Genomic DNA, 27,080 nt, shown 5'->3' on the forward strand with positions numbered 1-27,080 from the left:
TAGTTAAATAAAGGTATAAAAACAGGAACATGAAGGCTATCAAATGTGTACTGTAACAACTGTGTAGCCCCGGGTTTCCCAAACTTGGAACCCATGGGGTGCACATTTTGTTTTTCCCCCCTAGCACTACAAAGCTGATTCAAATAAACAACTAATCATCAAGCTTTGATCATTTGAATCAGCTGTGAAGTGTTAGGGTAAAAACCAAAACGTGCACCCCTTAGGGTCCTGAGGACCAAGTTTGGGAAACGCTGGTGTAGCCTATGTTTCGGACATAGAGTCCATCTTACTGGGATGTCAGATCCCTTTTATGTGAGGCATATAATTACAACGTCTATATTGGTATAATTTTCACATCATATGTATAATCAAATGTATTTAGTATATCTTACATGGATATGGTCGCATCAGGTTTACCATCAGCGGGAATGCCTCGTCTCCCACAAAGACAAAAGAGCTCGTGTTTGGGTCCCCCGACAAGCACTCTGGCCTTGGTAGCAGCAGCTGGCCTGCAATGAGTTGGGAGCCGAAGTTGCTCCTGACTACGATCCCACTTCGATCATGGTGTAACGCAACGAAAAGAGTCAGCTACCCCCCAAAACCGACTCCACCTATGAACATGCAAACACGTAGATCTACGCACGTAAACTGTGTAGCCGCCTTAACTCCTAACCCTAACATCTAGCTGAGCTAATGTTAGCCAGCTAGCTAACGTTAGCCACCTAGCCACCTTTTGCATATTTGTAACATATAATACGAATTTTCATTTGTAACATACTGTATATAGGCCTAAGGCCGAGACAATAAAAAGACAGAGTGGAAGAATAAATTCAACCACACATCTGTTTTATTATAAAACCGGAGATCAACATCTGTCTGGTGAAGTCCACAAAACATATTGCACATAACAAACAGTTACATGACCCAAAGCATGTTCAAGCTAGGTAAGTCCAAATCCTTATCTCCATCGATGGCTAATTTAGGAAAGGGACGATTTTAGCTAGCTAGCTAGCCACTGGAGGATAACAACACAACGAGATGCAACAATTCAAGTTTTTTTCTGTCAATAATGACGTTTGGCTTGTGATGTGATTGGTCTGAAACCAAATCCAAACTGGCTTCCCATGTTTTTTTGTTTTTTTGTTGGTAATTTTTTGGGGGAAGCCTGGATTCCCTTGTCAGCCATAAATACACGCCACTGCATACAGAATAATACGAAATGCTCTGAGACCAGGTTGTTAAAATAAGTCAGTGCATAGATATGGGAAACTTGAGAGGATGCCTCTGAATAAGCAATGAGTCACTGGCTGTAGGTAAATGTTTGCGCATTTCCTGTTCGTTCTCAATAATGTAACAATGCTCATTTTAGCAGATGGCTGTCCTGTCTTCGCCCAGAGGTTCGGCGCGGGAAGCTGTGAAATTCTCTCTTCCCACGCCACCAATTTCTGATCACTGTGAGCGTACAGTAGCTCGGAATAGGGGATGGGCTCTCATAACTAACGATAAACTGATTTATATTTTTACAGTAGCCTTAGCTGTCAAATGTGTTTATTTTGACATGTCAATTATTCGTTTTTGTCAAACTATTAAAGTGCTCTTCATTACGGCGATGGACTCAATGATAACAATATAGGGAAGAAATCAGATTTTATTTTTCACGTAAAATCCACTAGCCTGTTAGATTAAGGTGTATGGTTCCTCATTATTTTATTAATGGCCATGATGACAAAACCATGTCCAGTAGCTACATGTTCTAAATTATTTAATAAATTGCAGTATTCTATGCTGTGTTATAAAGCTGCATTGTCCTATATAGCCTATTTTATATGGAATGGGGTCCACATAATAAATTACTATTTCATTTTCTATGTTTTTGGAGATTAGGGGGCGCCACATGGAAGGCAGAGAGAGGTGGCACCAGGGTGCACAAGTCATGACAGGCTTCTGGAGAAACTCAAGCACTCTGTAGCGAAAACCAAACTTGCCACCAGCTTCAAGTTCTCCATCCCAGAATTGAAGGTTAGGATTTGTGTCTCATAGCTACCAAGAGGCTCAAATAGACAAACAAAGTCACTTGGCTTGGAGCGTACCTCCTTCATCGACCTCCCAAGCATGACATAACATTAGCATTTTCTATGTACAGTAGCAACTCACATCTGACAACACAGCAGCTCTATGGTAATGAATGACAACACTGCAATCCACTAGAAATGAAGGTTTAACGAGACCACAGTTGGACAAGTATTTCCACCTCACAGTCAATATTCCACGCAATACATCTGCGATGACTGATGGTGTTCAGGTCAGCAGTGGTCAGACTCAAGAGTATTATATATTTACAGGACAAAGGTGTTCAGTTGCTTTCTCTGGTGAAGTGGTGGGCTTAGATTTCACTCTTCAAGTGGTGGTTTAGAGTCTTTCAGAAGGTTTTCCATTTGACCCATTTCACTCAACTTGATCGATAAGGTCTACTAGCTTGTCCTACGTTTCAATTGGGGGGAAAAGCTAACTGAAACGGGCTCCTTGTTTTGAGGCTAAGTGGAATGTTACAATGTAAACACCTGTTATACGTTTACACTTCAAGTGTTATGATTGTAATGTTTACACTTCTAATCTCCCAGGTTGGTACATTGGACGTCCTCCTGGGTGTGTCAGATGACCTCTCCAGACTGGACACTCACTCAAACTGAGAGGTAAAAGCCCTTTTCAGGGTCATGTTGGCGTATTTTGTGCTTGTGTGTTTCCTCACTATGTTATAGGCTAGTAGTAATTTACTCTACTAACTCAATACCTCTTTAAGTTCTTCTTTCATGATTCATTTATGCTAGGAGGATGCTGACCGTGGATTGACGGCAGCATTCGCGTGAAACTGAAAGCGCGAACCACTGCTTTTAACCAGGGCAAGGTGACCGGAAGCATGACCGAATACAAACAGTGTAGCTATTCTCTCCGCAAGGCAATCAAACAGGCTAAGTCCCAGTACAGAGACAAAATCGAGTCGCAATTCAACAGCTCAGACACAAGAGGTATGTGGCAGGGTCTACAGTCAATCACGGATTACAAAAAGAAAACCAGCCCCGTCGCGGACCAGGATGTCTTGCTCCCAGACAGGCTAAACAACTTTTTTGCCCGCTTTGAGGACAATACAGTGCCACTGACACGGCCCCCTACCAAAACCTGCGGGCTCTCCTTCACTGCAGCCGAGGTGAGTAAAACATTTAAACGTGTTAACCCTCGCAAGGCTGCAGGCCCAGACGGCATTCCCAGCCGCGTCCTCAGAGCATGCGCAGACCAGCTGGCTGGTGTGTTTACGGACATATTCAATCAATCCTTATCCCAGTCTGCTGTTCCCACATGCTTCAAGAGGGCCACCATTGTTCCTGTTCCCAAGAAAGCTAAGGTAACTGAGCTAAACGACTACCGCCCCGTAGCACTCACTTCCGTCATCATGAAGTGCTTTGAGAGACTAGTCAAGGACCATATCACCTCCACCCTACCGGACACCCTAGACCCACTCCAATTTGCTTACCGACCCAATAGGTCCACAGACGACGCAATCGCAACCACACTGCACACTGCCCTAACCCATCTGGACAAGAGGAATACCCATGTGAGAATGCTGTTCATCGATTACAGCTCAGCATTTAACACCATAGTACCCTCCAAACTCGTCATCAAGCTCGAGACCCTGGGTCTCGACCCCGCCCTGTGCAACTGGGTCCTGGACTTCCTGACGGGCCGCCCCCAGGTGGTGAGGGTAGGTAACAACATCTCCACCCCGCTGATCCTCAACACTGGGGCCCCACAAGGGTGCGTTCTGAGCCCTCTCCTGTACTCCCTGTTCACCCACGACTGCGTGGCCATGCACGCCTCCAACTCAATCATCAAGTTTGCGGATGACACTACAGTGGTAGGCTTGATTACCAACAACGACGAGACGGCCTACAGGGAGGAGGTGAGGGCCCTCGGAGTGTGGTGTCAGGAAAATAACCTCACACTCAACGTCAACAAAACAAAGGAGATGATTGTGGACTTCAGGAAACAGCAGAGGGAGCACCCCCCTATCCACATCGACGGGTCAGTAGTGGAGAAGGTGGAAAGTTTTAAGTTCCTCGGTGTACACATCACGGACAAACTGAATTGGTCCACCCACACAGACAGCGTTGTGAAGAAGGCGCAGCAGCGCCTCTTCAACCTCAGGAGGCTGAAGAAATTCGGCTTGTCACCAAAAGCACTCACAAACTTCTACAGATGCACAATCGAGAGCATCCTGTCGGGCTGTATCACCGCCTGGTACGGCAACTGCTCCGCCCACAACCGTAAGGCTCTCCAGAGGGTAGTGAGGTCTGCAGAACGCATCACCGGGGGCAAACTACCTGCCCTCCAGGACACCTACACCACCCGATGTCACAGGAAGGCCATAAAGATCATCAAGGACAACAACCACCCAAGCCACTGCCTGTTCACCCCGCTATCATCCAGAAGGCGAGGTCAGTACAGGTGCATCAAAGCAGGGACCGAGAGACTGAAAAACAGCTTCTATCTCAAGGCCATCAGACTGTTAAACAGCCACCACTAACATTTAGCGGCCGCTGCCAACATACTGACTCAACTCCAGCCACTTTAAAAATGGGAATTGATGGAAATTATGTAAAAATGTACCACTAGCCACTTTAAACAATGCCACTTAATATAATGTTACATACCCTACATTACCCATCTCATATGTATATACTGTACTCTATATCATCTACTGCATCTTGCCATCTTTATGTAATACATGTACCACTAGCCACTTTAAACTATGCCACTTTATGTTTACATACCCTACAGTACTCATCTCATATGTATATACCGTACTCTATACCATCTACTGCATCTTGCCACGCCGTTCTGTACCACCACTCATTCATATATCTTTATGTACATATTCTTTATCCCTTTACACTTGTGTGTGTGTATAAGGTAGTAGTTGTGGAATTGTTAGGTTAGATTACTTGTTGGTTATTACTGCATTGTCGGAACTAGAAGCACAAGCATTTCGCTACACTCGCATTAACATCTGCTAACCATGTGTATGTGACTAATAAAATTTGATTTGATTTGATTTGATTTGACATTTTGTTTCCTGCTTTTCCATTGGCTTGAATTAGATTTTGTCCACCAGATGGCAGCAGTGTGTGTATGCAAAGTTCACGACTAATCCAGTGAAGAATTACATTACTACACAATATGTTGTATCAAGTCTCCTCCCTGGCTACCCAGACTATATGCATAGTCACTTTAATAACTCTACCTACATGTACATATTACCTCAATTAACTCGACACCGGTGCCCCTGCACATTGACTCTGTACCGATATCCCCTGTATATAGCCCCGTTATTGTTATTTTACTGCCGCTCTTTAATTATTTGTTATCTTTATATAATACTTTTTTTTAGGTATTTTCTTAAAACTGCATTGATGGTTAAGGGCTTGTAAGTAAGCATTTCAGTGTAAGGTCTACACCTATTGTATTCGGCGCATGTGACAAATAACATTTTATTTAATTTAATCATAAAGTCTCCCAGTCACCCTCGAAAGCCTACTTCAAGGGCTTGCTGGGTATTTTGGCTTGTTTTGGGGATTTTATCTTCTTTGTTTGCAGGATTGTAATGGTGATGCAGAGTTTAGTTGGTTTGATGGATGTGTTTTGGATAGTTTTCTTAATTTAGTCTTTACTCTCATGCACATGTATACTGAACAAAAATATAAACGCAACATGCAACAATTTCAAAGAGTTACAGTTCTTATGAAGAAATCAGTCAATTTAAATAAATTAATTCAGCCCTAATCTATGGATTTCACATGACTGGGAATACGGATATGCATCTGTTGGTCACAGATACCTTAAAATAAAAGGGCCTCACAATGGACCTCAGCTTCTCATCACGGTATCTCTGTGCATTGAAATTGCCATCAATAAAATGCAATTGTGTTTGTTGTCTGTAGCTTAAGCCTGCCCATACCATAACCCCACCAACATCATGGGGCACTCTGTTTACAGCATTGACATCAGCAAACCGCTCGCCCACACAACGCCATGCACGCTGTCTGCCATCTGCCCGGTACAGTTGAAACCGGGATTCATCTGTGAAGAGCACATTTCTCCAGCGTGCCAGTGGCATTCGAAGATGAGCATTTGCCCACTGAAGTCAGTTACGACACCAAACTGCAGTCAGGTCAAAACCCTGGTGAGGTTGACGAGCACGCAGATGAGCTTCCATGATACGGTTTTTGACAGTTTGTGCAGAAATTATTCAGTTGTGCAAACCCACAGTTTCATCAGCTGTCCGGGTGGCTGGTCTCAGATGATCCCGCAGGTGAAGAAGCCAGATGTGGAGGTCCTGGGCTGGCGTGATTACATGCGGTCTGCGGTTGTGAAGCCGGTTGGACGTACAGTACTGCCAAATTCTCTAAAACAACGTTGGAGGTGGCTTTTGGTAGAGAAATTAACATAAAATTCTCTGGCAACAGCTCTGGTGGACATTCCTGATGTCAGCATGCCAATTGCATGCTCCCTCAAAACTTGCCATTGTGTTGTGTGACAAAACTGCACATTTTGGAGTGGCCATTTTATTTTCCCCAGCACAAGGTATAATTAATGATCATGCTCTTTAATCATCTCTTGATATTCCACACCTGTCAGGTGGATGGATTATCTTGTCAAAGGAGAAAGTCTCACTAACAGGGATGTAAACAAATTTGTGCACATTTTTTGTTGGTGCGTATGGAAGATTTCTGGGATCTTTTATTTCAGCTCATGAAACATGAGACCAACACTTTACATGTTGCGTTTATATTTTTGTTAAGTGTTAGTAGATTGTCCCTCCTATCACTGCGGAACACTGTTGAGATATTATGCTCTCTGTCTCCCTCTGTCTGCCAGGTGGCCCTTGAAATGACAGGATTGAGCGCTGTGTTTCCGCAGGACTACTACTCCTACATCTGTGTCCAGATCAGTGTCACGCTTCTGGATCATAGCTAGTAGCCAATGAGGAGTGAGCCCCAATCCCAAATTAAGTTCCCTGTTAACTTCAAAAGCCTAAATAAGTCTTAACAATATTGTGGGCCTCTACCTTGCCACCAGAGGGTTAAGATTGAGAGATGGTCTTATTGTTAATACATATCTAGTCCTTTCAGTTGGATGAAGGGAAGTCAAAAAGGCTCTAAGGTTAGGAAGGAGGGATTGGTTTGGGATTGGGTTGTCAATGCATCCTGAACTCCCCATGGACTAGAATAAACCCTGTAAAAATACCAAAACCCTTTAAATAAGTGGTTGATCTTAGCAAAGATTTTTTAAAGATTTAGATATTATTAATATCAAGATAGCCAGGAATTCAAATTTCAGTCGCCACTTTTTCAGCTTTGATGATTTTCAATGACTACAAGCAAGCAACCTTTTTCAGATGTTGATTCCAAGAACACAGGATGAGATGTTACTATCCTTTGTGCAAGCACTTCCAAGAGTTCATGAACAGTGAGCCTGGTGAAATTTGGGGAGCGCATCGTCAGTAGTGTACCTTTGGTTCCTAGGGTGTTTCGGCCTTTCACACTATACACCCTCCCCAAAGGCGGCCAGCGACAGGGTGATCAATCCTACGCTTGCGTCCCATTCCCAATTAGTCATAGGAGTTGCCTTGTTGTTGATAGCCAACATCCCATGGGACTATGCATGGCAGGGGTGTACTCCTCCCTGAGTCAAGCTTTGTTGACCGCATACCTCCTGGCCCTCTCACTTCGGGGCCCAGCTGGGGTCTTTCCTCTTCATCCAGAGCCATTGACTGCTGCCTTCTGCCGCCTCTGATACAGCTTTGATTGCCGAACGCTGGCTCTGGCCCTTAATTCCCAGGTCTCTAAGCAGTCTGGTTGTAGATGTTGCCACAAAACCTCTGCAGCCCACCTCCGCTGGTCGGACTTCTGTGTTCCAGCCATGATGCCGTGCTTCGGCAGCTAGATCGGCATAGCGCAGATGTTTTCGCTCATAAGCCTCATCTGAAGACCTTCTTGAGCGAACGGGACCAGAGCACCATGTCAGGTCTTAGGGTGGTGGATGCGATCTCCGGAGGAAACACAAGTTGCCGGCCAATGTCAGCTAGCATTTTCCAGTCGCGGGCCAAGCGCAGCTGGTCTCGCTCTAATGGTGTAGAGCCGCTCTTCGGTGGTTTAGCCCCTTCGCGGACAAAGGTCGTCCGTAAGGGGTGTGATGCTGCTGGGGGTGGTAGGGAGTTGGTGGCAGCTCGCTTGTCCTCCAGGGCGGACGCAAGGTTTTTAAGGACTTGGTTGTGACGCCAAGTGTAGCGTCCTTGGGTGAGGCTTGTTTTACACCCTGTGAGAATGTGCCTGAGGTTGGCTGGCATGGAACAGAGGGCACAGTCCGGATCTTCACCATACCATTGGTGAAGATTAACTGGTGTTGGAAGGACGTCATATGTTGCTCTGATGGAAAAGCTCAACCGCCTCGCTTCCATGGCCCACAGATCCTTCCAGCTGATCTTCCTCTTCTCCACACTGTCCCATCGAGTCCACTGTCCCTGTTTGGCAAGAGAGACTGCCTTGGCCCACCTTGCAGCCTCCTCCTGATGGCGTACTTCCTGCACTACCATCTTCCGCCGCTCTGGTGCAGTGGCCTTACTCCAAGCAGCACGGCTAGTTAGCCCAAGGCCTCCTCTCCCTTGCTGAACATGACCCACAATGTCAGCATGTCTGAGGGCTGCTGTTGCCTCCTGGACTGCTTTTCCTGGCCTCCATTTGCGCCCAGTTGCCAAGGTCGGCGTGTTGTTGCTCACCACTGGGTCTCGAGATTCATTCAGTGTCATCTGGAGCCTGGTTTTTGCACACTTGAATTCCTCTGTTAGACTGGTGAGGGGCAGCTTGAGGACACCATCTCCATAGAGGCCTATGGTGGTAAGGCATCGTGGAACTCCGAGCCACTTCTTTAAGTAGCCTGTGACTCCTCTTTCCATCTTCTCCACTGTTGAGATTGGAACCCCAATCCTGGGGTAGGAGACCAAACTGCAGACACCAGGCCTTTAACTTTCCAGGTAGCTGGGTGTTGTCGATGGACTGTAGGCTACTACTGATGTCTTTGCGCAGCTGTTGCACCTGGTCTTTGTCCTTCGGGCTTGCATCATACCACCTTCCAAGGCTTTTTACCGGCTGCTCAGACACTGTTGGGATTTGGTCATCTCCGATGAAGAATTTCAGGTCAGAGAGTACTCCCTTCACAATCGAGATGCTGCGTGACTTGGATGGTTTAATCTTCATACGGGCCCAGCTGATGTTCTCCTCGAGTTTTCTGAGCAGTCTCCTGGTGCATGGGACAGTGGTGGTCAATGTTGTAATGTCGTCCATGTAGGCTCTGAGTGGAGGGAGGCGGAAACCAGAGTCGACTCGCTGTCCACCAGCAACCCATTTTGAGGATCTGATGATAACCTCCATTGCCATTATGAATGCCAACGGAGAAATGGTACATCCCGCCATTATACCTACATTCAGGCACTGCCATGAGGTGGTGAACTCTGAGGTGGTGAAGCAGAACTGCAGATCCTGGAAGTACGACTTCACCAGGGTTGTGATGGTGTCCGGTATGTGGAAAAATCTGAAGGCAGACCACAGGAGTTCATGGGGCACAGAGCCAAATGCATTGGCAAGGTCGAGGAAGACTACATGGAGGTCCCTTTTCTCCACCTTGGCCATTTGGATCTGGTGCCAGATCATGCTGGAATGTTCCAAGCAGCCAGAGAACCCTGATATTCCTGCCTTCTGTACAGATGTATCGACGTACGCGTTCCTTTGCAGGTACTCGGCCATCCTCTGGGCAATGACCCTAAAGAAGATTTTACCCTCGACATTCAGTAAGGAGATTGGGCGGAATTGGCTGATGTTCACTGCATCCTTCTCCTTAGGGATCAGGACCCCGCCTGCCCTACGCCACACTTTGGGTATTATCTTCTTTTGCCAAGCTGTTCTCATAAGCCTCCAGAGGACCCTCAGGACGTCTGGTGCGTTCTTATACACTTTGTACGGGACTCCATTTGGCCCCGGGGCTGATGCTGTTCTTGCCCGTCGACCTGTGTTTTCCACCTCTTTCCATGTCGGAGGGCTGGTCTCAATATGATGTTCCGGGGGTTCAATGGGTGGGATATCTGATGGGATGGCCAGATGTTCATGTCGCTTTGAGTCAAAGTTTGTTGTTATCAGGTGCTCCTCTAGGTCTTTCTTTGTTGTTTTTAGAGCTCCACTTTTTTCCTTCGTGAAGAGACTTTTAAGGAACTTGAAGGGATCTTTATAGAATCGAGTTCTAGTTTGTTCTTTCTTCCTTCTGCGTTTCCGTAGGTTCTCTGCTCTACGGAGGGATGCCAACCGGGTTTTAATGTCAGCCTGAAGTACCTCTATGCCCTCCTTTTCCACTTCCGAGGCCTTCTTCCACTGTTTCTTAAGCTGTCTCCTTTCTTGAACGAGGCGCTTGATTTCTTGTTGCCTCCTGGAAACTGGTGGGGTTGGAACCTTTCTCCCGCCTTTTGCCTCTTGCACTCCAAAGCTTTCTGCCCCGTACTCATAGATGATGTCCCCCATCCTCTCCAACTTCTTCTCCACTGTGCCTCGAAGTTTCTCGAGGGTCAAGGTAAGGTCAGTATTCACTGCTTCCCACAACTTCTTGTCACTGGCGCCAGGCCACTTCACATATGGTCTGTGCCCTGGTAGTCTCCTCTCGACTGCAGGTCTGGGAGGCTGGGTGAGTTCCACTCCTGTTGTTGGTTCCACCTCAGTTGTTACTTCGGTGCTTGAGTTTACATCCTCCATGACAGTGGTACTGATGCACTGCAAACTATGGTTTGCGTCCAGTTGCTGTGCTTCATTCGACTGATTTGATCGCTTTCGCAGAAAGCGATCAATGCGAGGCCTCTGTCTCTCTTTACCCAAACACCCCTTCTTCCCCTGGTGGATTCTCAACCCATGGTGTGATGTAACTTTCCTCCAACCACAGACACATACCTGCATCTGTTTGTGGCCCGCTGTTGCAGCGGAACTTGTGACAGTTGCTGTGGTGTTCTCTTGTGCTGTGCTCTCATTACTCGTAGTCGTTTCCGGTCCAGTCGTTACCATGTTGTCAGCCGATGAGTCATCTTCCGCCCCCGCTCTCGCAGACTCTAGGGGTATTCTCGTATGTTGACTTTCTGTAGCTAAAGCGGGTGTTTCCAACATACTGCGAAGCATGGGAAACTACAGAAATGGGAAGCTACCCCATGACTGTCCCAGAGAGAATCCATTTCTAGATATGATCTACAGACCAAAGAAAATATATGTACTGCTGATCCTTGATTTGGCCCCACTTGGCCTACATGGTATTATGTGACCATATGAATGTATACAAAATCTATTGCAGGTCGGGACCAATGATATGCAACAGAAAATACATCCATGTTGTGCCTACAGAATTCACCCTAAAAGTGTGGACTAAACCACTAAGTCAACAGCAACAGTTCTATTTCTTGCGCCCAATCCGAAATCCACCCAGTTCTGGACTCGATCTGAGAGGATTGGTATGAAGCTAAATCCTCATGACACCAACTATCTTGTGTGTATATGTAACGATTGTTCTCCTCCACGTCTGAGGAGGAGCAGGGATCGGACCAAAACGCAGCTTGTGTGGAATACATGATGAATTTATTTAAACAAGACGAACACGAAGCACACTTGATAAATTACAAAATAACAAAACGACGTAGACCGACCTGAACATGAGAACTACAAAACACGAAGAACGCACGAACAGGAACAGACTAAACAAACGAAACAGTCCCGTGTGGTACATACACTGACACGGAAGACAATCACCCACAAACAAACGGTGTGAACAGCCTACATCCGGCGCCGAAAAGAGATGGCCGCCTCGCTTCGCGTTCCTTGGAAAATATGCAGTATTTTGTTTTTTTATGTGTTATTTCTTACATCGGTACCCCAGGTAATCTTAGGTTTCATTACATACAGTCGGGAGGAACTACTGAATATACGATTAACGTCAACTCATCATCGTTCCTACCAGGAATATGACTTTCCCGAAACGGATCCAGTGTTTTGCCTTCCACCCAATACAATGGATCTGATCCCAGCCGGCGACCCTGTGCGACGCCGTAAAAGGGGCAAACGAGGCGGTCTCCTGGTCAGGCTTCGGAGACGGGCACATCGCGCTCCACTCCCTAGCATACTACTCGCCAATGTCCAGTCTCTTGACAATAAGGTTGATGAAATCCGAGCACGGGTAGCATTCCAGAGAGACATCAGGAATTGCAACGTGCTCTGCTTCACGGAAACATGGCTAACTCAAGAGACGCTAACGGAGTCGGTGCAGCCAGCTGGTTTCTTCATGCATCGCGCCGACAGAAACAAACATCTTTCTGGTAAGAAGAGGGGCGGGGGGGTATGCCTTATGATTAACGAGACGTGGTGTGATCATCATAACAACACACAGGAACTCAAGTCATTCTGTTCACCTGATCTAGAACTCCTCACAATCAAATGTCGACCGCATTATCTACCAAGGGAATTCTCCTCGATCATAATCACAGCCGTATATATTCCCCCCCAAGCAGACACATCGATGGCCCTGAACGAACTTTATCTGACTCTTTGTAAACTGGAAACCACACACCCTGAGGCTGCATTCATCGTAGCTGGGGATTTTAACAAGGCTAATCTAAAAACAAAACTCCCTAAATTCTATCAGCATATCGATTGTGCTACCAGGGCTGGAAAAACCCTAGATCATTGTTATACTAATTTCCGCGACGCATATAAGGCCCTCCCCCGCCCCCCTTTCGGAAAAGCTGACCACGACTCCATTTTGTTGATTCCAGCCTACAAACAGAAACTAAAACAAGCTCCCGCGCTCAGGTCTGTTCAACGCTGGTCCGACCAATCTGATTCCACGCTTCAAGACTGCTTCGATCACGCGGATTGGAATATGTTCCGCATTGCGTCCAACAACAATATTGACGAATATGCTGATTCGGTGAGCGAGTTCATTAGGAAGTGCATTGACGATGTCGTACCCACAGCAACGATTAAAACATTCCCAAACCAGAAACCGTGGATTGACGGCAGCATTCGCGTGAAACTGAAAGCGCGAACCACTGCTTTTAACCAGGGCAAGGTGACCGGAAGCATGACCGAATACAAACAGTGTAGCTATTCTCTCCGCAAGGCAATCAAACAGGCTAAGTCCCAGTACAGAGACAAAATCGAGTCGCAATTCAACAGCTCAGACACAAGAGGTATGTGGCAGGGTCTACAGTCAATCACGGATTACAAAAAGAAAACCAGCCCCGTCGCGGACCAGGATGTCTTGCTCCCAGACAGGCTAAACAACTTTTTTGCCCGCTTTGAGGACAATACAGTGCCACTGACACGGCCCCCTACCAAAACCTGCGGGCTCTCCTTCACTGCAGCCGAGGTGAGTAAAACATTTAAACGTGTTAACCCTCGCAAGGCTGCAGGCCCAGACGGCATTCCCAGCCGCGTCCTCAGAGCATGCGCAGACCAGCTGGCTGGTGTGTTTACGGACATATTCAATCAATCCTTATCCCAGTCTGCTGTTCCCACATGCTTCAAGAGGGCCACCATTGTTCCTGTTCCCAAGAAAGCTAAGGTAACTGAGCTAAACGACTACCGCCCCGTAGCACTCACTTCCGTCATCATGAAGTGCTTTGAGAGACTAGTCAAGGACCATATCACCTCCACCCTACCGGACACCCTAGACCCACTCCAATTTGCTTACCGACCCAATAGGTCCACAGACGACGCAATCGCAACCACACTGCACACTGCCCTAACCCATCTGGACAAGAGGAATACCCATGTGAGAATGCTGTTCATCGATTACAGCTCAGCATTTAACACCATAGTACCCTCCAAACTCGTCATCAAGCTCGAGACCCTGGGTCTCGACCCCGCCCTGTGCAACTGGGTCCTGGACTTCCTGACGGGCCGCCCCCAGGTGGTGAGGGTAGGTAACAACATCTCCACCCCGCTGATCCTCAACACTGGGGCCCCACAAGGGTGCGTTCTGAGCCCTCTCCTGTACTCCCTGTTCACCCACGACTGCGTGGCCATGCACGCCTCCAACTCAATCATCAAGTTTGCGGATGACACTACAGTGGTAGGCTTGATTACCAACAACGACGAGACGGCCTACAGGGAGGAGGTGAGGGCCCTCGGAGTGTGGTGTCAGGAAAATAACCTCACACTCAACGTCAACAAAACAAAGGAGATGATTGTGGACTTCAGGAAACAGCAGAGGGAGCACCCCCCTATCCACATCGACGGGTCAGTAGTGGAGAAGGTGGAAAGTTTTAAGTTCCTCGGTGTACACATCACGGACAAACTGAATTGGTCCACCCACACAGACAGCGTTGTGAAGAAGGCGCAGCAGCGCCTCTTCAACCTCAGGAGGCTGAAGAAATTCGGCTTGTCACCAAAAGCACTCACAAACTTCTACAGATGCACAATCGAGAGCATCCTGTCGGGCTGTATCACCGCCTGGTACGGCAACTGCTCCGCCCACAACCGTAAGGCTCTCCAGAGGGTAGTGAGGTCTGCAGAACGCATCACCGGGGGCAAACTACCTGCCCTCCAGGACACCTACACCACCCGATGTCACAGGAAGGCCATAAAGATCATCAAGGACAACAACCACCCAAGCCACTGCCTGTTCACCCCGCTATCATCCAGAAGGCGAGGTCAGTACAGGTGCATCAAAGCAGGGACCGAGAGACTGAAAAACAGCTTCTATCTCAAGGCCATCAGACTGTTAAACAGCCACCACTAACATTTAGCGGCCGCTGCCAACATACTGACTCAACTCCAGCCACTTTAAAAATGGGAATTGATGGAAATTATGTAAAAATGTACCACTAGCCACTTTAAACAATGCCACTTAATATAATGTTTACATACCCTACATTACCCATCTCATATGTATATACTGTACTCTATATCATCTACTGCATCTTGCCATCTTTATGTAATACATGTACCACTAGCCACTTTAAACTATGCCACTTTATGTTTACATACCCTACAGTACTCATCTCATATGTATATACCGTACTCTATACCATCTACTGCATCTTGCCTATGCCGTTCTGTACCACCACTCATTCATATATCTTTATGTACATATTCTTTATCCCTTTACACTTGTGTGTGTATAAGGTAGTAGTTGTGGAATTGTTAGGTTAGATTACTTGTTGGTTATTACTGCATTGTCGGAACTAGAAGCACAAGCATTTCGCTACACTCGCATTAACATCTGCTAACCATGTGTATGTGACTAATAAAATTTGATTTGATTTGATTTGACCTTAATATGGTTCTCAATCAGAGGAAACGTCAAACACCTGCCCCTGATTGAGAACCATATAAGGCTAATTAACCAATGAACCTAAACAAGAAACAAATAACATAGACTGCCCACCCAGCTCACGTCCTGACCAACTAAACAAAGCTAAACAAAGGAAAAACAGGTCAGGAACGTGACAGTATATCAATTAGGGATGTGATTCTGAGGTATTGCTGATACATGACTGTGGATCTGTGATGTTGTGATACTGATCTTTTTGCCTCACAAAAACCATAACAGAAATGTCACATGTTTTTATACTTTGTGACTGCAATAGAGGTTTTTGTATGGTAAATGTGATGTCCTTGTGTTATCTATAATTGTTCATGCTGAACATGTACAGGTAACTAACAAAATAATGGAAACATGAGTAGGCCTAAATGAGGGACACAAAGTATATTGAAAGCAGGTGCTTCCACACAGCTGTGGTTCGAGTTAATTAAGCAGCTAAAATCCCATCATGCTTAGGGTCATGAATAAAAATTCTGGGCAGGCCATTTTTTGCCATTATTTTGGCTACAATGGCTATGGTAGGCAAAATGCCCCCATAGGATGACAATGCCCCCATCCACATAGCACAAATGAATGGTTTGATGAGCATGATGCCATGGCCGTCTCAGTCACCAGATCTCGGCTAAATTGACCACTTATGGGAGATTCTGGAGCAGCACCATCACCAACACACCATCAACCAAACACCATTTGTGGAAGAATGATGTCACATCCCTCCAATAGAGTTCCAGACACTTGTAGAATCTATGCCAAGGAGCGTTGAAGCTGTTCTGGCTCGCGGTGGCCCAATGCCCTATTAAGACACTTTATGTTGGTATATAGGAAAAGGCCCTTTGTCAGTTGTGGAAAGATGAGATAGGTTTAGCACCTGAGCACGAGATATCACTGTACATTTAATCTGACCCACTGGACTGGAATCTTACAGTATGTCAGAGCGTCTCAAATTCTGCAATTGTATCTGTTGTTAGCAGAGAGCGCCCTAACTCAGTTTTCTGGAGACGTGTGTAATTCCACAGCTGTCACGTTATCAAAAGTTATCAAAAGGGCAACAGCAGATAGTGATGTAATTTAGTGGTTACGCTTTGACATTACCTCTGACCATTACCATTACCCTTCGTATTAATTTCCCAGACTACGTTTTTTTATCTTCCTATGTGGTTCAAGACAGATATGTATTGTAGTGTGCCATGCACTCACCAACAAGTTCTGCATCAATTCCCACTCACACAGCGACGATTTTAGCATATAAATCTTGGTGGGGCAAAAAATAATAATAATAATATGCATGCCAGCAAAGCCACTACACAACACTAAACAATACATGAATTGTAACATAACGGTGACAAACGGTGCCCACAAACTGTTAGGGTCTACATAAAGCTGTCCCAACAGCAGTCCCAACACATTACCACTGCTACACCTGGCTATCAGCGGAGCCTCTTGCAGCGAAACAGTTCATTCAGCCTCATTTTCTGTCTTTAAAAAAAACATAGCTGGTATGGCTGACTTGCTTAAACAAATGTGGTTTCTACTGACAATTGAGATGTGGTGATTAATTTCTTTACCATCAAATGCAGAGAGACAAACTTATTACACAAGTCAGAGTTATACTAAACCTACATTTTTATTCACTTATTAATAAGGGTGCAGGTCAATACAACACACACAAATAAAGTGAATCGATTGAGTGCTCTACGATAATGAAGGCTGGTCGAAGAATCACCCTCAGATGATTCGTTGAGAGCCCCGAAACAAAAGTATTGTAATGAAACTGGCAAGAAGCAGGTCTCGAACCCTCGACCTTCTAGCCTGAAGTCCAGCGCGCTATCGACTGTGCCGCAAAAGCATGCTCGTGCGGCAGAGTAGATATCCACGCTTATAAACCCAGGGTCGTTACACTACTCCCTCCTTTCAAAGAGCGCGTCCTCGCGCTAGCTTGTAACGCAACGTCTTATAGGAACGCGCTCACCGGCCAAGCACACGCACTGTCGTGGATGCAAGGTCCGATCACTTCTGACACCAATGTAATGAAACAGGTAAGGAGCAGGTCTCGACCTTCTAGCCCAAAGTCCAGCACGCTATCGACTGGGCCGCAAAAGCATGCTCGTGCGGCAGAGTAGATTTCCGCGCTTATAAACCCAGGGTCGTTACAGTATAAAGGTATTTTATAGCCAAGATACACCGCTTTCAGTCTACATGACGAACAACAGATCCATGTATTGGGTGACAAGGTTACGATTTGTATGAAAGATACTAATAATTCTCAGCAGACAGTATCTGCTGTAAAAACAGTTATCTTTGTGTAGAGACCAAGGTCTGGCCCTGGGGTCATCTCTCCCGGGTACCCTATAGAACAGAAACATTAACTCATGCTCTGGAATGCGGCCTCTTTAGGTTTTATCACCCAAAAGACATCGTAAATCTCCTGTCAGTGTTATCTCACTTTCACTTTCAGTTCACACTGACACAAGCGTTATAAGAACCCTCTATTCTGTTGCATAAAACAACCACTTGATGCAATAAAAGTATTATAACATAATCTTGTAATTTCCACCATAATGTACAAACTACGGCATAAGGGGCGACGAGCGGATAAGAGGCAATCCGTAATTTCGATTAAGGCATTCATGAGCGAGCTAGGATGGACATAGTCAATATAACTATTTGTTCAGTACTTTTGAAATGTACAGCTACAGAATTCAGAACATGGGCCGTTCTTACAGTATTCTCTCTGTACACCAAGTCAGAATTGTAGGATAAATAAAGGGGGCATATAAGCAGATAATGAAAGCTCATACAATATTTGATTATGACATTTCTCTAAAACAGGCTATATGTGCACCACCAAGTCAGAACAGTAGGATAAGTTATGAGGGGAAAAGGGACCAAATTATTAGGGTGAGGCACATGGGCTACAAACAGCTTACTTCACAACAAACACTTAGTATTACTTTCTTAGCAATGGTGTACATATCTCCCTGGTATATTACATAATTTATGCAGCAGCATACAAGACATTTTTGGACTCACCTTGTTGTGCTGTGCTCACTTGAACAGGAAGGTGGCGCGGTGGTCCTTCATGGAAAACTTTGTCATCAAAGTCTGGCATTCTCTGGATTTATGTTGCTTTCAAGACAAATGGGAACTCAGAAAAAACAAGGTTGAATCATGATGTCAGTGATCTTCAGGTCGCAGCTCTAGAAAGAGGCCCGGGTTCCCGACTTGGAATTCTGAGTTGGATGTCCGTTCAAAACTTATTTCCCAGTTCTGAGTTTCCAGTTGTTTTGAAGGCGGCAAAAGTCATGCTGGATTGACAGCATGGCTAAATGTTGAATGTTTATCCTTTTAAGCTTGAAAAATAGACCCTTAAACCCAGACTTTGACCACACACCCACTCCAATGAATAGCAGGCTAGTGATTGCTTTACAATGCTTGCAGTTAGCTACTGATTCCTTCCAAACCACTCAATGTTGAATTTGGGATTTCCAACTTGTGTTATGTTTATGTTCAATGCACCGATATGTTTTATCTCTAATTTCTCTTCATAATTTCTCTTCATATAACAACGATTGAAAAGGATTTGTCAGTAGATTGTCGACTTGATTCGTGATGATGACTGCTAGCTTGCTAGCTAAGATTTTGAAAGTATGATTTTGACATGACCAGTCCATTCAAAGCTATGGTAGATATAACGTGATTTGACGTAATTTTATCTGTGGCCAATGACCTTGAGCCTTCTTGGATGGGCACTTCTAATGTAACTATATGGCAGCACCCATGGGGCTTGAATTTTCGAGCTCTCCCCGTAGATTTTGCGATGACATAGTGTCCCCATGAGTGACAGAACACTGAGCCAATCACGGCGCAACTAGCGAACATTACTAACCCCTATGTTCCGTATTTTCCGCTGGTTGCACCACCCCCACAGAAAGCACTGACCTAGGCTGAAACACCTGCATTTTCGAGCTGCCTTACTCCAGAAAACAAAGAGACCATGTTTGTATGTGGCTTTATTAACTAAATTATAATAAAAAAAATTACATTGTTTGCGAACTGATATGTGACACGTATTAATGTCAAAATAGCATGCAAAACAGGTAGCCCCAACTGCCCTGAATGACGGGTCGCCACTGTACTCACATCATATCACCTCACTACAACCATACGGAATAATTGTGTTAATTGCACATGCCGGTTTGGTAAATTCAAAACTTCAAGCAGAGTAATATCGCCCACAGAGGATATCCGCCCACAGAGCTCAGAGGCGCAGCAGCAGTGTGTGTCAGTGTGAGTGTGTGTGTGAGAGAGAGAAAGAGCGAGAGAGAGGAGAAAGGAGAGACAGAGAGAGAGATAACTTAATTGCTGCTTTGGTAATGGGAGAACACGTAGCGGTGTTTTGCGCAATGGCTTTCCTCCTTTTTAAAATTAGTATAATTTATAGGCTACCTGCACTTTAAACTGTTCATGCACATGAAACACAAGTCTGTTTATTGAATTTCGACATTTTCGACGCCAAAAATAGCCCACGACAGCAGGAAAGATGTGGACTATACCCAAACCCCGATATAAGAACTGCAACAGCTTGGACACGAGGGATGAAGCCGAGATAGCCGTGAACATTGGCGGGGTGAAGCTCGTTTTATACGGGGATGTACTTAACCGCTACCCGGAGAGTCGACTTGCAGAACTTATCAACTGCTCAACTCTGAGTTACGACATTATTTACTCACTTTGTGATGACTACGACCCCGGTAAAAGGGAGTTTTATTTTGACCGGGATCCTGACGCTTTCAGATGTATCATTGACGTGTATTACTTCGGTGAGATTCACATCAAACGAGGTATCTGTCCCATTTGTTTTATTAAAGAGATGGAATTCTGGAAAATTGACCAAAGCTATTTGGACGAGTGCTGTAAAAGTGACTTGACTGAAAAAGAGGAAGAGCTGGCTGAGATTGCCAACAAAGTGAAGCTTATCTTGGATGATCTAGATGTGGTCCCTTCTTTCAACCGCTCAGCGCGGTACCAAAAGTCCCTTTGGAAACTCATGGAGAAACCGGAGTCCTCATTGCCTGCGCGCATTATCGCCATTGCATCTTTCCTCTTCGTCCTTGTGTCATCCTTGGTGATGTGCGTGGGTACCATTCCAGAAGTCCAAATGGAGGACGACGAGGGGGACCTTGTGGAACACCCAACGCTGGAGGCCATCGAGACAGCCTGCATAGGCTGGTTCACCGTAGAATATCTGCTGCGTTTTATGTCCTCCCCAAACAAACTGCACTTTTTCCTATCCTTTATGAACATAATAGACTTCATGGCTATCATGCCCTTTTACGTGGTGCTGACCCTAACTTACCAGGGTACGGCCATGATGGATCTGGCCAAGGTCCAGCAAGCGGTCCAGGCGCTTCGCATCATGCGTATTGCCCGCATCTTCAAACTGGCGCGTCACTCCTCCGGGCTACAGACTCTCACCTATGCGCTGAAGAGGAGTTTCAAAGAGCTGGGGCTGCTCCTTATGTACATGGGCATAGGGATATTCGTGTTCTCAGCACTGGGCTACACCCTGGAGCAAAGCCACCCGGAGACCCTCTTCAGTAGCATCCCACAGTCCTTCTGGTGGGCTATTATCACCATGACGACCATAGGCTATGGAGACATTTACCCCAAAACCACGCTCGGAAAGTGCAACGCAGCCATCAGCTTCCTGTGTGGGGTGATAGCCATCGCGTTGCCCATTCACCCCATTATCAACAATTTCGTTATTTTTTACAACAAGCAGAGATTGCTCGAGACTGCGGCCAAGCACGAGCTGGAGCTCATGGAGTTGCAGTCTAGCGAGGACTCAATGGTGAAGGCCACGCGCAAGTCTGGCGCATTGGGTGCATTGGAGAGCTCTATGCGCACCTCTCGTAGTGATAATTCTATACCACTTATTGAGGAATCAACCAGGACTTTTAAGTCGAAAAAGTATTGCTCCGAAACAGAATCGTTTTAACTTGACATAGACATAGGCCTATTGTAGAGTAACGTGTTTCAGTTCGATGAGGTATTTCCTCCTGTAGCTTCTACACAGTAAATCAAGGATAGTTGAAATCAGTGTTAAAATCATTTGGGTTAAATTGACTCTACTGGGAGTTATTTTAACCCTCAAGAGAGTGATATGCTCTGTGGAGTTAGTGTTGATAACTGGAGTTGATTGGTACAGAGTGCTTTTAACTCCCTTAAGAGAAACCAGAGACAAGGAATTAAATATATGGAGTTGTCTACGATGTGGGAGGAGCATCATTGGCATATTTCCCAGCTTGCTCTGTTGAAGCTTGATTTTTGAAATTGTTTGTTTCAATATCTGTGTTTTTGCATGCACATTGGTTGTTTTTGATCTTATGCTACACAAAGATAAGAAACTTCGATTTTTCTAAACTAATCCAATCGGTAAATGGTTGGATTTCTAGCAACCAGTAGTGAGATAGTTGTTCCAGTTTACATGGTGTAGTTGGTAGTCCTGATGTACTGTGTATTTTCTTCCCTACTATGACAGGTATTCTATAAGCAAATTGTGGGGATGTAAAATTGTTGGATACCTTCCTGCAAGTTGGATTCCAGTAGAGATGTCATTTCACATTACAAACCACCATAATGTGAAACATTAAGAAATATTCATATATGTTCTTAACACCCTTATAACGTAAAGGAAGTTGTCACGCCCTGGCCTTAGTATTCTTTGTTTTCTTAATTATTTTAGTTAGGTCAGGGTGTGACATGGGGAATGTATGTGTTTTTTGTAGTGTCTAGGGTGGTTGTAAGGTTTAGGGGGTTTATTAGAGTAGTTGGGTTTATGTTTAGTATAGTAGTCTAGCTGTGTCTATGGTTGAGTGTAGGTATCTAGGAAAGTCTATGGTTGCCTGAATTGGGTCTCAATTAGAGACAGCTGGTTATTGTTGTCTCTGATTGGGAGCCATATTTAAGGCAACCATAGGCTTTAGCTGTTTGTGGGGAATTGTCTATGTTGAACGTAAGTAGCTTGTGTGTGCACTTTCGTTTGTAGCTTCACGGTCGTTTGTTGTTTGTATAAGTGTTTCGTGTTCATCTTCGTCGTTCAAATAAAAAGAAGATGGCTTATTTTCCACATGCTGCGTTTTGGTCCGTCTCTCCTCCACATGATCGTGACAGAATTCCCCACCAACCATGGATCAAGCAGCATGAGCGGAACCAACAACAGCGGCAAAGTAACCAGGACTCGTGGACATGGTAGGAAATATTGGACGGAAAAGGACCCTGGGCTCAACCAGGAGAATATCGCCGTCCCAAAGCTGAGCTGGAGGCAGCGAAAGAGGAGAGGCGGCGATATGAGGAGGCAGCAAGGAAACAAGGCTGGAAGCCCGTAAGTCAAACCCAAAAATTTCTTGGGGGGGGGCTCTCGGGTAGTTTAGTTGGGTCAGTCGGGAGACGTGAGCCAACTCCTGCTTACCGTAAGGAGCCGGTGAGGGTGGATTTGGAGGTGAGTGACGCAGAGACAGTAAAGGAGTTAATGGAGAAATTGGAGGAGAGAGTTATGAGGGATGTACTGGTTTGGTGCATGAGGCACGGCATTCGTCCGAATGAACGTGTTGGTGAGTTAATGTCACCGGGAACAGCTCTCCATACTCGTCCTGAGGAGCGTGCTAGCCGTCTGGTTAAGACAGTGCCTACAGCACGCACAAAGCCTCCTGTGCGTCTCCAGAGTCCTGTGCGTCCTGTTATTGTTCCCCGCACTAGCCTGAAGGTGCGTGTCCTTAGCCCGGTACCTCCAGTTCCGGCACCACGCACCAGGCCTACAGTGCGTCTCAGCCGGCCAGAGTCTGCCGTCTGCCCAACGGCGCCTGAACTGCCCGTCTGCCAAGCGGCGCCTGAACTGCCCGTCTGCCAAGCGGCGCCTGAACTGCCCGTCTGCCAAGCGGCGCCTGAACTGCCCGTCTGCCAAGCGGCGCCTGAACTGCCCGTCTGCCAAGCGGCGCCTGAACTGCCCGTCTGCCCAACGGCGCCTGAACTGCCCGTCTGCCCAACGCCGTCTGAACTGTCCGTCTGCCAAGCGCCGCATGAACTGCCCATCTGTATTGAGCCTTCAAAGCCGCCCGTCTGCCATGAGCCTGCAAAGCCGCCCGTCTGCCATGAGCCTACAGAGCCTTCCGCCAGACCGGATCAGCCAGAGCCTTCCGCCAGACCGGATCAGCCAGAGCCTTCCGCCAGACCGGATCAGCCAGAGCCTTCCGCCAGACCGGATCAGCCAGAGCCTTCCGCCAGACCGGATCCGCCAGAGCCGTCATCCAGACCGGATCCGCCAGAGCCGTCATCCAGCCAGGATCCGCCAGAGCCGTCATCCAGCCAGGATCCGCCAGAGCCGTCATCCAGCCAGGATCCGCCAGAGCCGTCATCCAGCCAGGATCCGCCAGAGCCGTCATCCAGCCAGGATCCGCCAGAGCCGTCATCCAGCCAGGATCCGCCAGAGCCGTCATCCAGCCAGGATCCGCCAGAGCCGTCATCCAGCCAGGATCCGCCAGCCAGCCAGGATCCGCCAGCCAGCCAGGATCCGCCAGCCAGCCAGGATCCGCCAGCCAGCCAGGATCCGCCCCTTATCCTGGTGCTGCCCCTTATCCTGGTGCTGCCCCTTATCCTGGTGCTGCCCCTTATCCTGGTGCTGCCCCTTATCCCGGTGCTGCCCATTAGTCCGGTGCTGCCCCTTAGTCCGGTGGGGTTAATTTGGAGGGTGGCCATTTGGAGGAGGCTACGTAAGCGGGTAGTGACTATGGTGGGGTGGGGACCACGACCAGTGCCGGAGCCGCCGCCGTGGATGGACGCCCACCCAGACCCTCCCCTAGACTATGTGCTGGTGCGCCCGGAGTTCGCACCTTAAGGGGGGGGGTTATGTCACGCCCTGGCCTTAGTATTCTTTGTTTTCTTAATTATTTTAGTTAGGTCAGGGTGTGACATGGGGAATGTATGTGTTTTTTGTAGTGTCTAGGGTGGTTGTAAGGTTTAGGGGGTTTATTAGAGTAGTTGGGTTTATGTTTAGTATAGTAGTCTAGCTGTGTCTATGGTTGAGTGTAGGTATCTAGGAAAGTCTATGGTTGCCTGAATTGGGTCTCAATTAGAGACAGCTGGTTATTGTTGTCTCTGATTGGGAGCCATATTTAAGGCAACCATAGGCTTTAGCTGTTTGTGGGGAATTGTCTATGTTGAACGTAAGTAGCTTGTGTGTGCACTTTCGTTTGTAGCTTCACGGTCGTTTGTTGTTTTGTATAGTTTGTATAAGTGTTTCGTGTTCATCTTCGTCTTCGTCGTTCAAATAAAAAGAAGATGGCTTATTTTCCACATGCTGCGTTTTGGTCCGTCTCTCCTCCACATGATCGTGACAGAAGTAAACTGAAAGAGAAATGTACTCTGCTGGAGGTGATTGTTAATTCAAAACAACACTGAAAATAGTAAAATGTCAATTGGTGTTAAATTTAAGCAACTCTCTGAGAGTTGGACATTTACTCCATTTTGTGCTGTTTTAAATCCCAAAATATCAACACCATGATCAGAGTAGTTTTAACACAAAATTGGGGTGGGACCATATAAACCCCCAAATAGTGTTACATTTCACTCCATAGGAGTTGAATTAACTCTTGTGATTTTACCATGTACATGTGGGTCTAGTGACTCTAGTCAGTCTACAGCAAACATCAAGAATGGAGTTTTTCGGGGAGAATTGTAATTGTATTTATTCAATTAGCATCGAATAAAGCGTTTGCATGAGAAACATTGAAATGGACCTGAGTATCCAAATCTGGAGACATAGGCGTACTAATGTGGAGCTTAACCACCCCATTCCCATTTCTTCTGAGGAAAGTTATTTTGAAATACAGTGCTCACTCCTATGTCTTTGATGTTTGTACAGGGGGATGCCTGTAATTATTATACCGGTGCACAGACCTTTTATGCACAGATAGCCTAATGGGTATTTTTTTAATCCTCAATGCAACTTAAACATTTTATACATTGGCTTGTCTTCTGGACCTGCAGGGGAAAGAATGGCATTTCGTTTTTTATCTGAGGTACATAAAATATTAGCCTCGTAATTACCAAACTGATTAACATTCATATAAGCTTGCAAGATCAGGCAGCTTGCGAGGCTAATGAATATATAGTGAACAAAAATATAAATGCAACGTGCAACAATTTCAAAGATTTTACTGAGTTACAGTTCATATAAGGAAATCAGTCAATTGAAATAGATTCATTAGGCCCTAATCTATGGATTTCACATGAATGAGAATACAGATATGCATATGTTGGTCAGAGATACCCCCCAAAAAGGTAGGGGAGTGGAAAAGAAAACCAGTTAGTTTCTGGTGGGACCACCATTTGCCTCATGCAGCACGACACATGTCCTTCGCACAAAGTTGATCAGGCTGTTGATTGTGGCCTGTGGAATGTTGTCCCATTCCTCTTCAAAGGCTGTGCGAAGTTCCTGGATATTGGCGGGAACTGGAACACGCTGTTGTATACGTTCATCGCCCACATGACGCCATACACATGGTCTGCAGTTGTGAGGCCGGTTGTAAGTACTGCCAAATTCTCTAAAACAAGATTGGAGGTGCCATATTACCATTAGTCATTACCATTGGTCGTCTACAAGACCCTGCTAGGTAAAGTCCCCCCTTATCTCAGCTCGCTGGTCACCATAGCAGCACCCATCTGTAGCACGCGCTCCAGCAGGTATATCTCTCTGGTCACACCCAAAACCAATTCCTCCTTTGGCCGCCTCTCCTTCCAGTTCTCTGCTGCCAATGACTGGAACAAACTACAAAAATCTCTGAAACTGGAAACACTTATCTCCCTCACTAGCTTTAAGCACCAGCTGTCAGAGCAGCTCACAGATTACTGCACCTGTACATAGCCCATCTATAATTTAGCCCAAACAACTACCTCTTCCCCGACTGTATTTATTTATTTATTTATTTTGCTCCTTTGCACCCCATTATTTCAATTTCTACTTTGCACATTCTTCCACTGCAAATCTACCATTCCAGTGTTTTACTTGCTATATTGTATTTACTTCGCCACCATGGCCTTTTTTGCCTTTACCTCCCTTATCTCACCTCATTTGCTCACATTGTATATAGACTTATTTTTCTACTGAATTACTGACTGTATGTTTGTTTTACTCCATGTGTAACTGTGTTGTTGTATGTGTCGAACTGCTTTGCTTTATCTTGGCCAGGTCGCAATTGTAAATGAGAACTTGTTCTCAACTTGCCTACCTGGTTAAATAAAGGTGAAATAAATAAAATAAAAAATTATAAATGAACATTCAATTGTCTGGCAACAGCTCTGGTGGACATTCCTGCAGGCAGCATGCCAATTGAACAGTCTCTTAAAACTTAAGACATCTGTGGCATTGTGTTGTGTGGCAAAACTGCACATTTTAGAGTGGCCTTTTATTGTCCCCAGCACAAGGTACACCTGTGTAATGATCATGCTGTTTAATCAGCTTCTTGATATGTCACACTTGTCAGGTGGATGGATTATCTTGGCAAAGGAGAAATGCTCACTAACAGGGATGTAAACAAATTTGTGCACAAAATCTGAGAGAAGTAAGC

At 46.0% G+C, this 27,080-nt stretch overlaps 1 protein-coding gene across 1 annotated transcript; it reads left to right on the forward strand.

Annotated features, from left to right (window-relative positions):
* Positions 1–19,777: 19,777 nt before the first annotated feature.
* Positions 19,778–26,788, forward strand: LOC139563650 (voltage-gated potassium channel regulatory subunit KCNF1-like). The gene has a single exon (XM_071382495.1). The coding sequence runs from the start codon at positions 19,997–19,999 to the stop codon at positions 21,452–21,454; it is 1,458 nt and encodes a 485-aa protein (XP_071238596.1). The 5' UTR covers positions 19,778–19,996; the 3' UTR covers positions 21,455–26,788.
* Positions 26,789–27,080: the final 292 nt, after the last annotated feature.

Source organism: Salvelinus alpinus, chromosome 34 (assembly GCF_045679555.1).
Source record: "Salvelinus alpinus chromosome 34, SLU_Salpinus.1, whole genome shotgun sequence".
Lineage (NCBI taxonomy): Eukaryota > Metazoa > Chordata > Actinopteri > Salmoniformes > Salmonidae > Salvelinus > Salvelinus alpinus.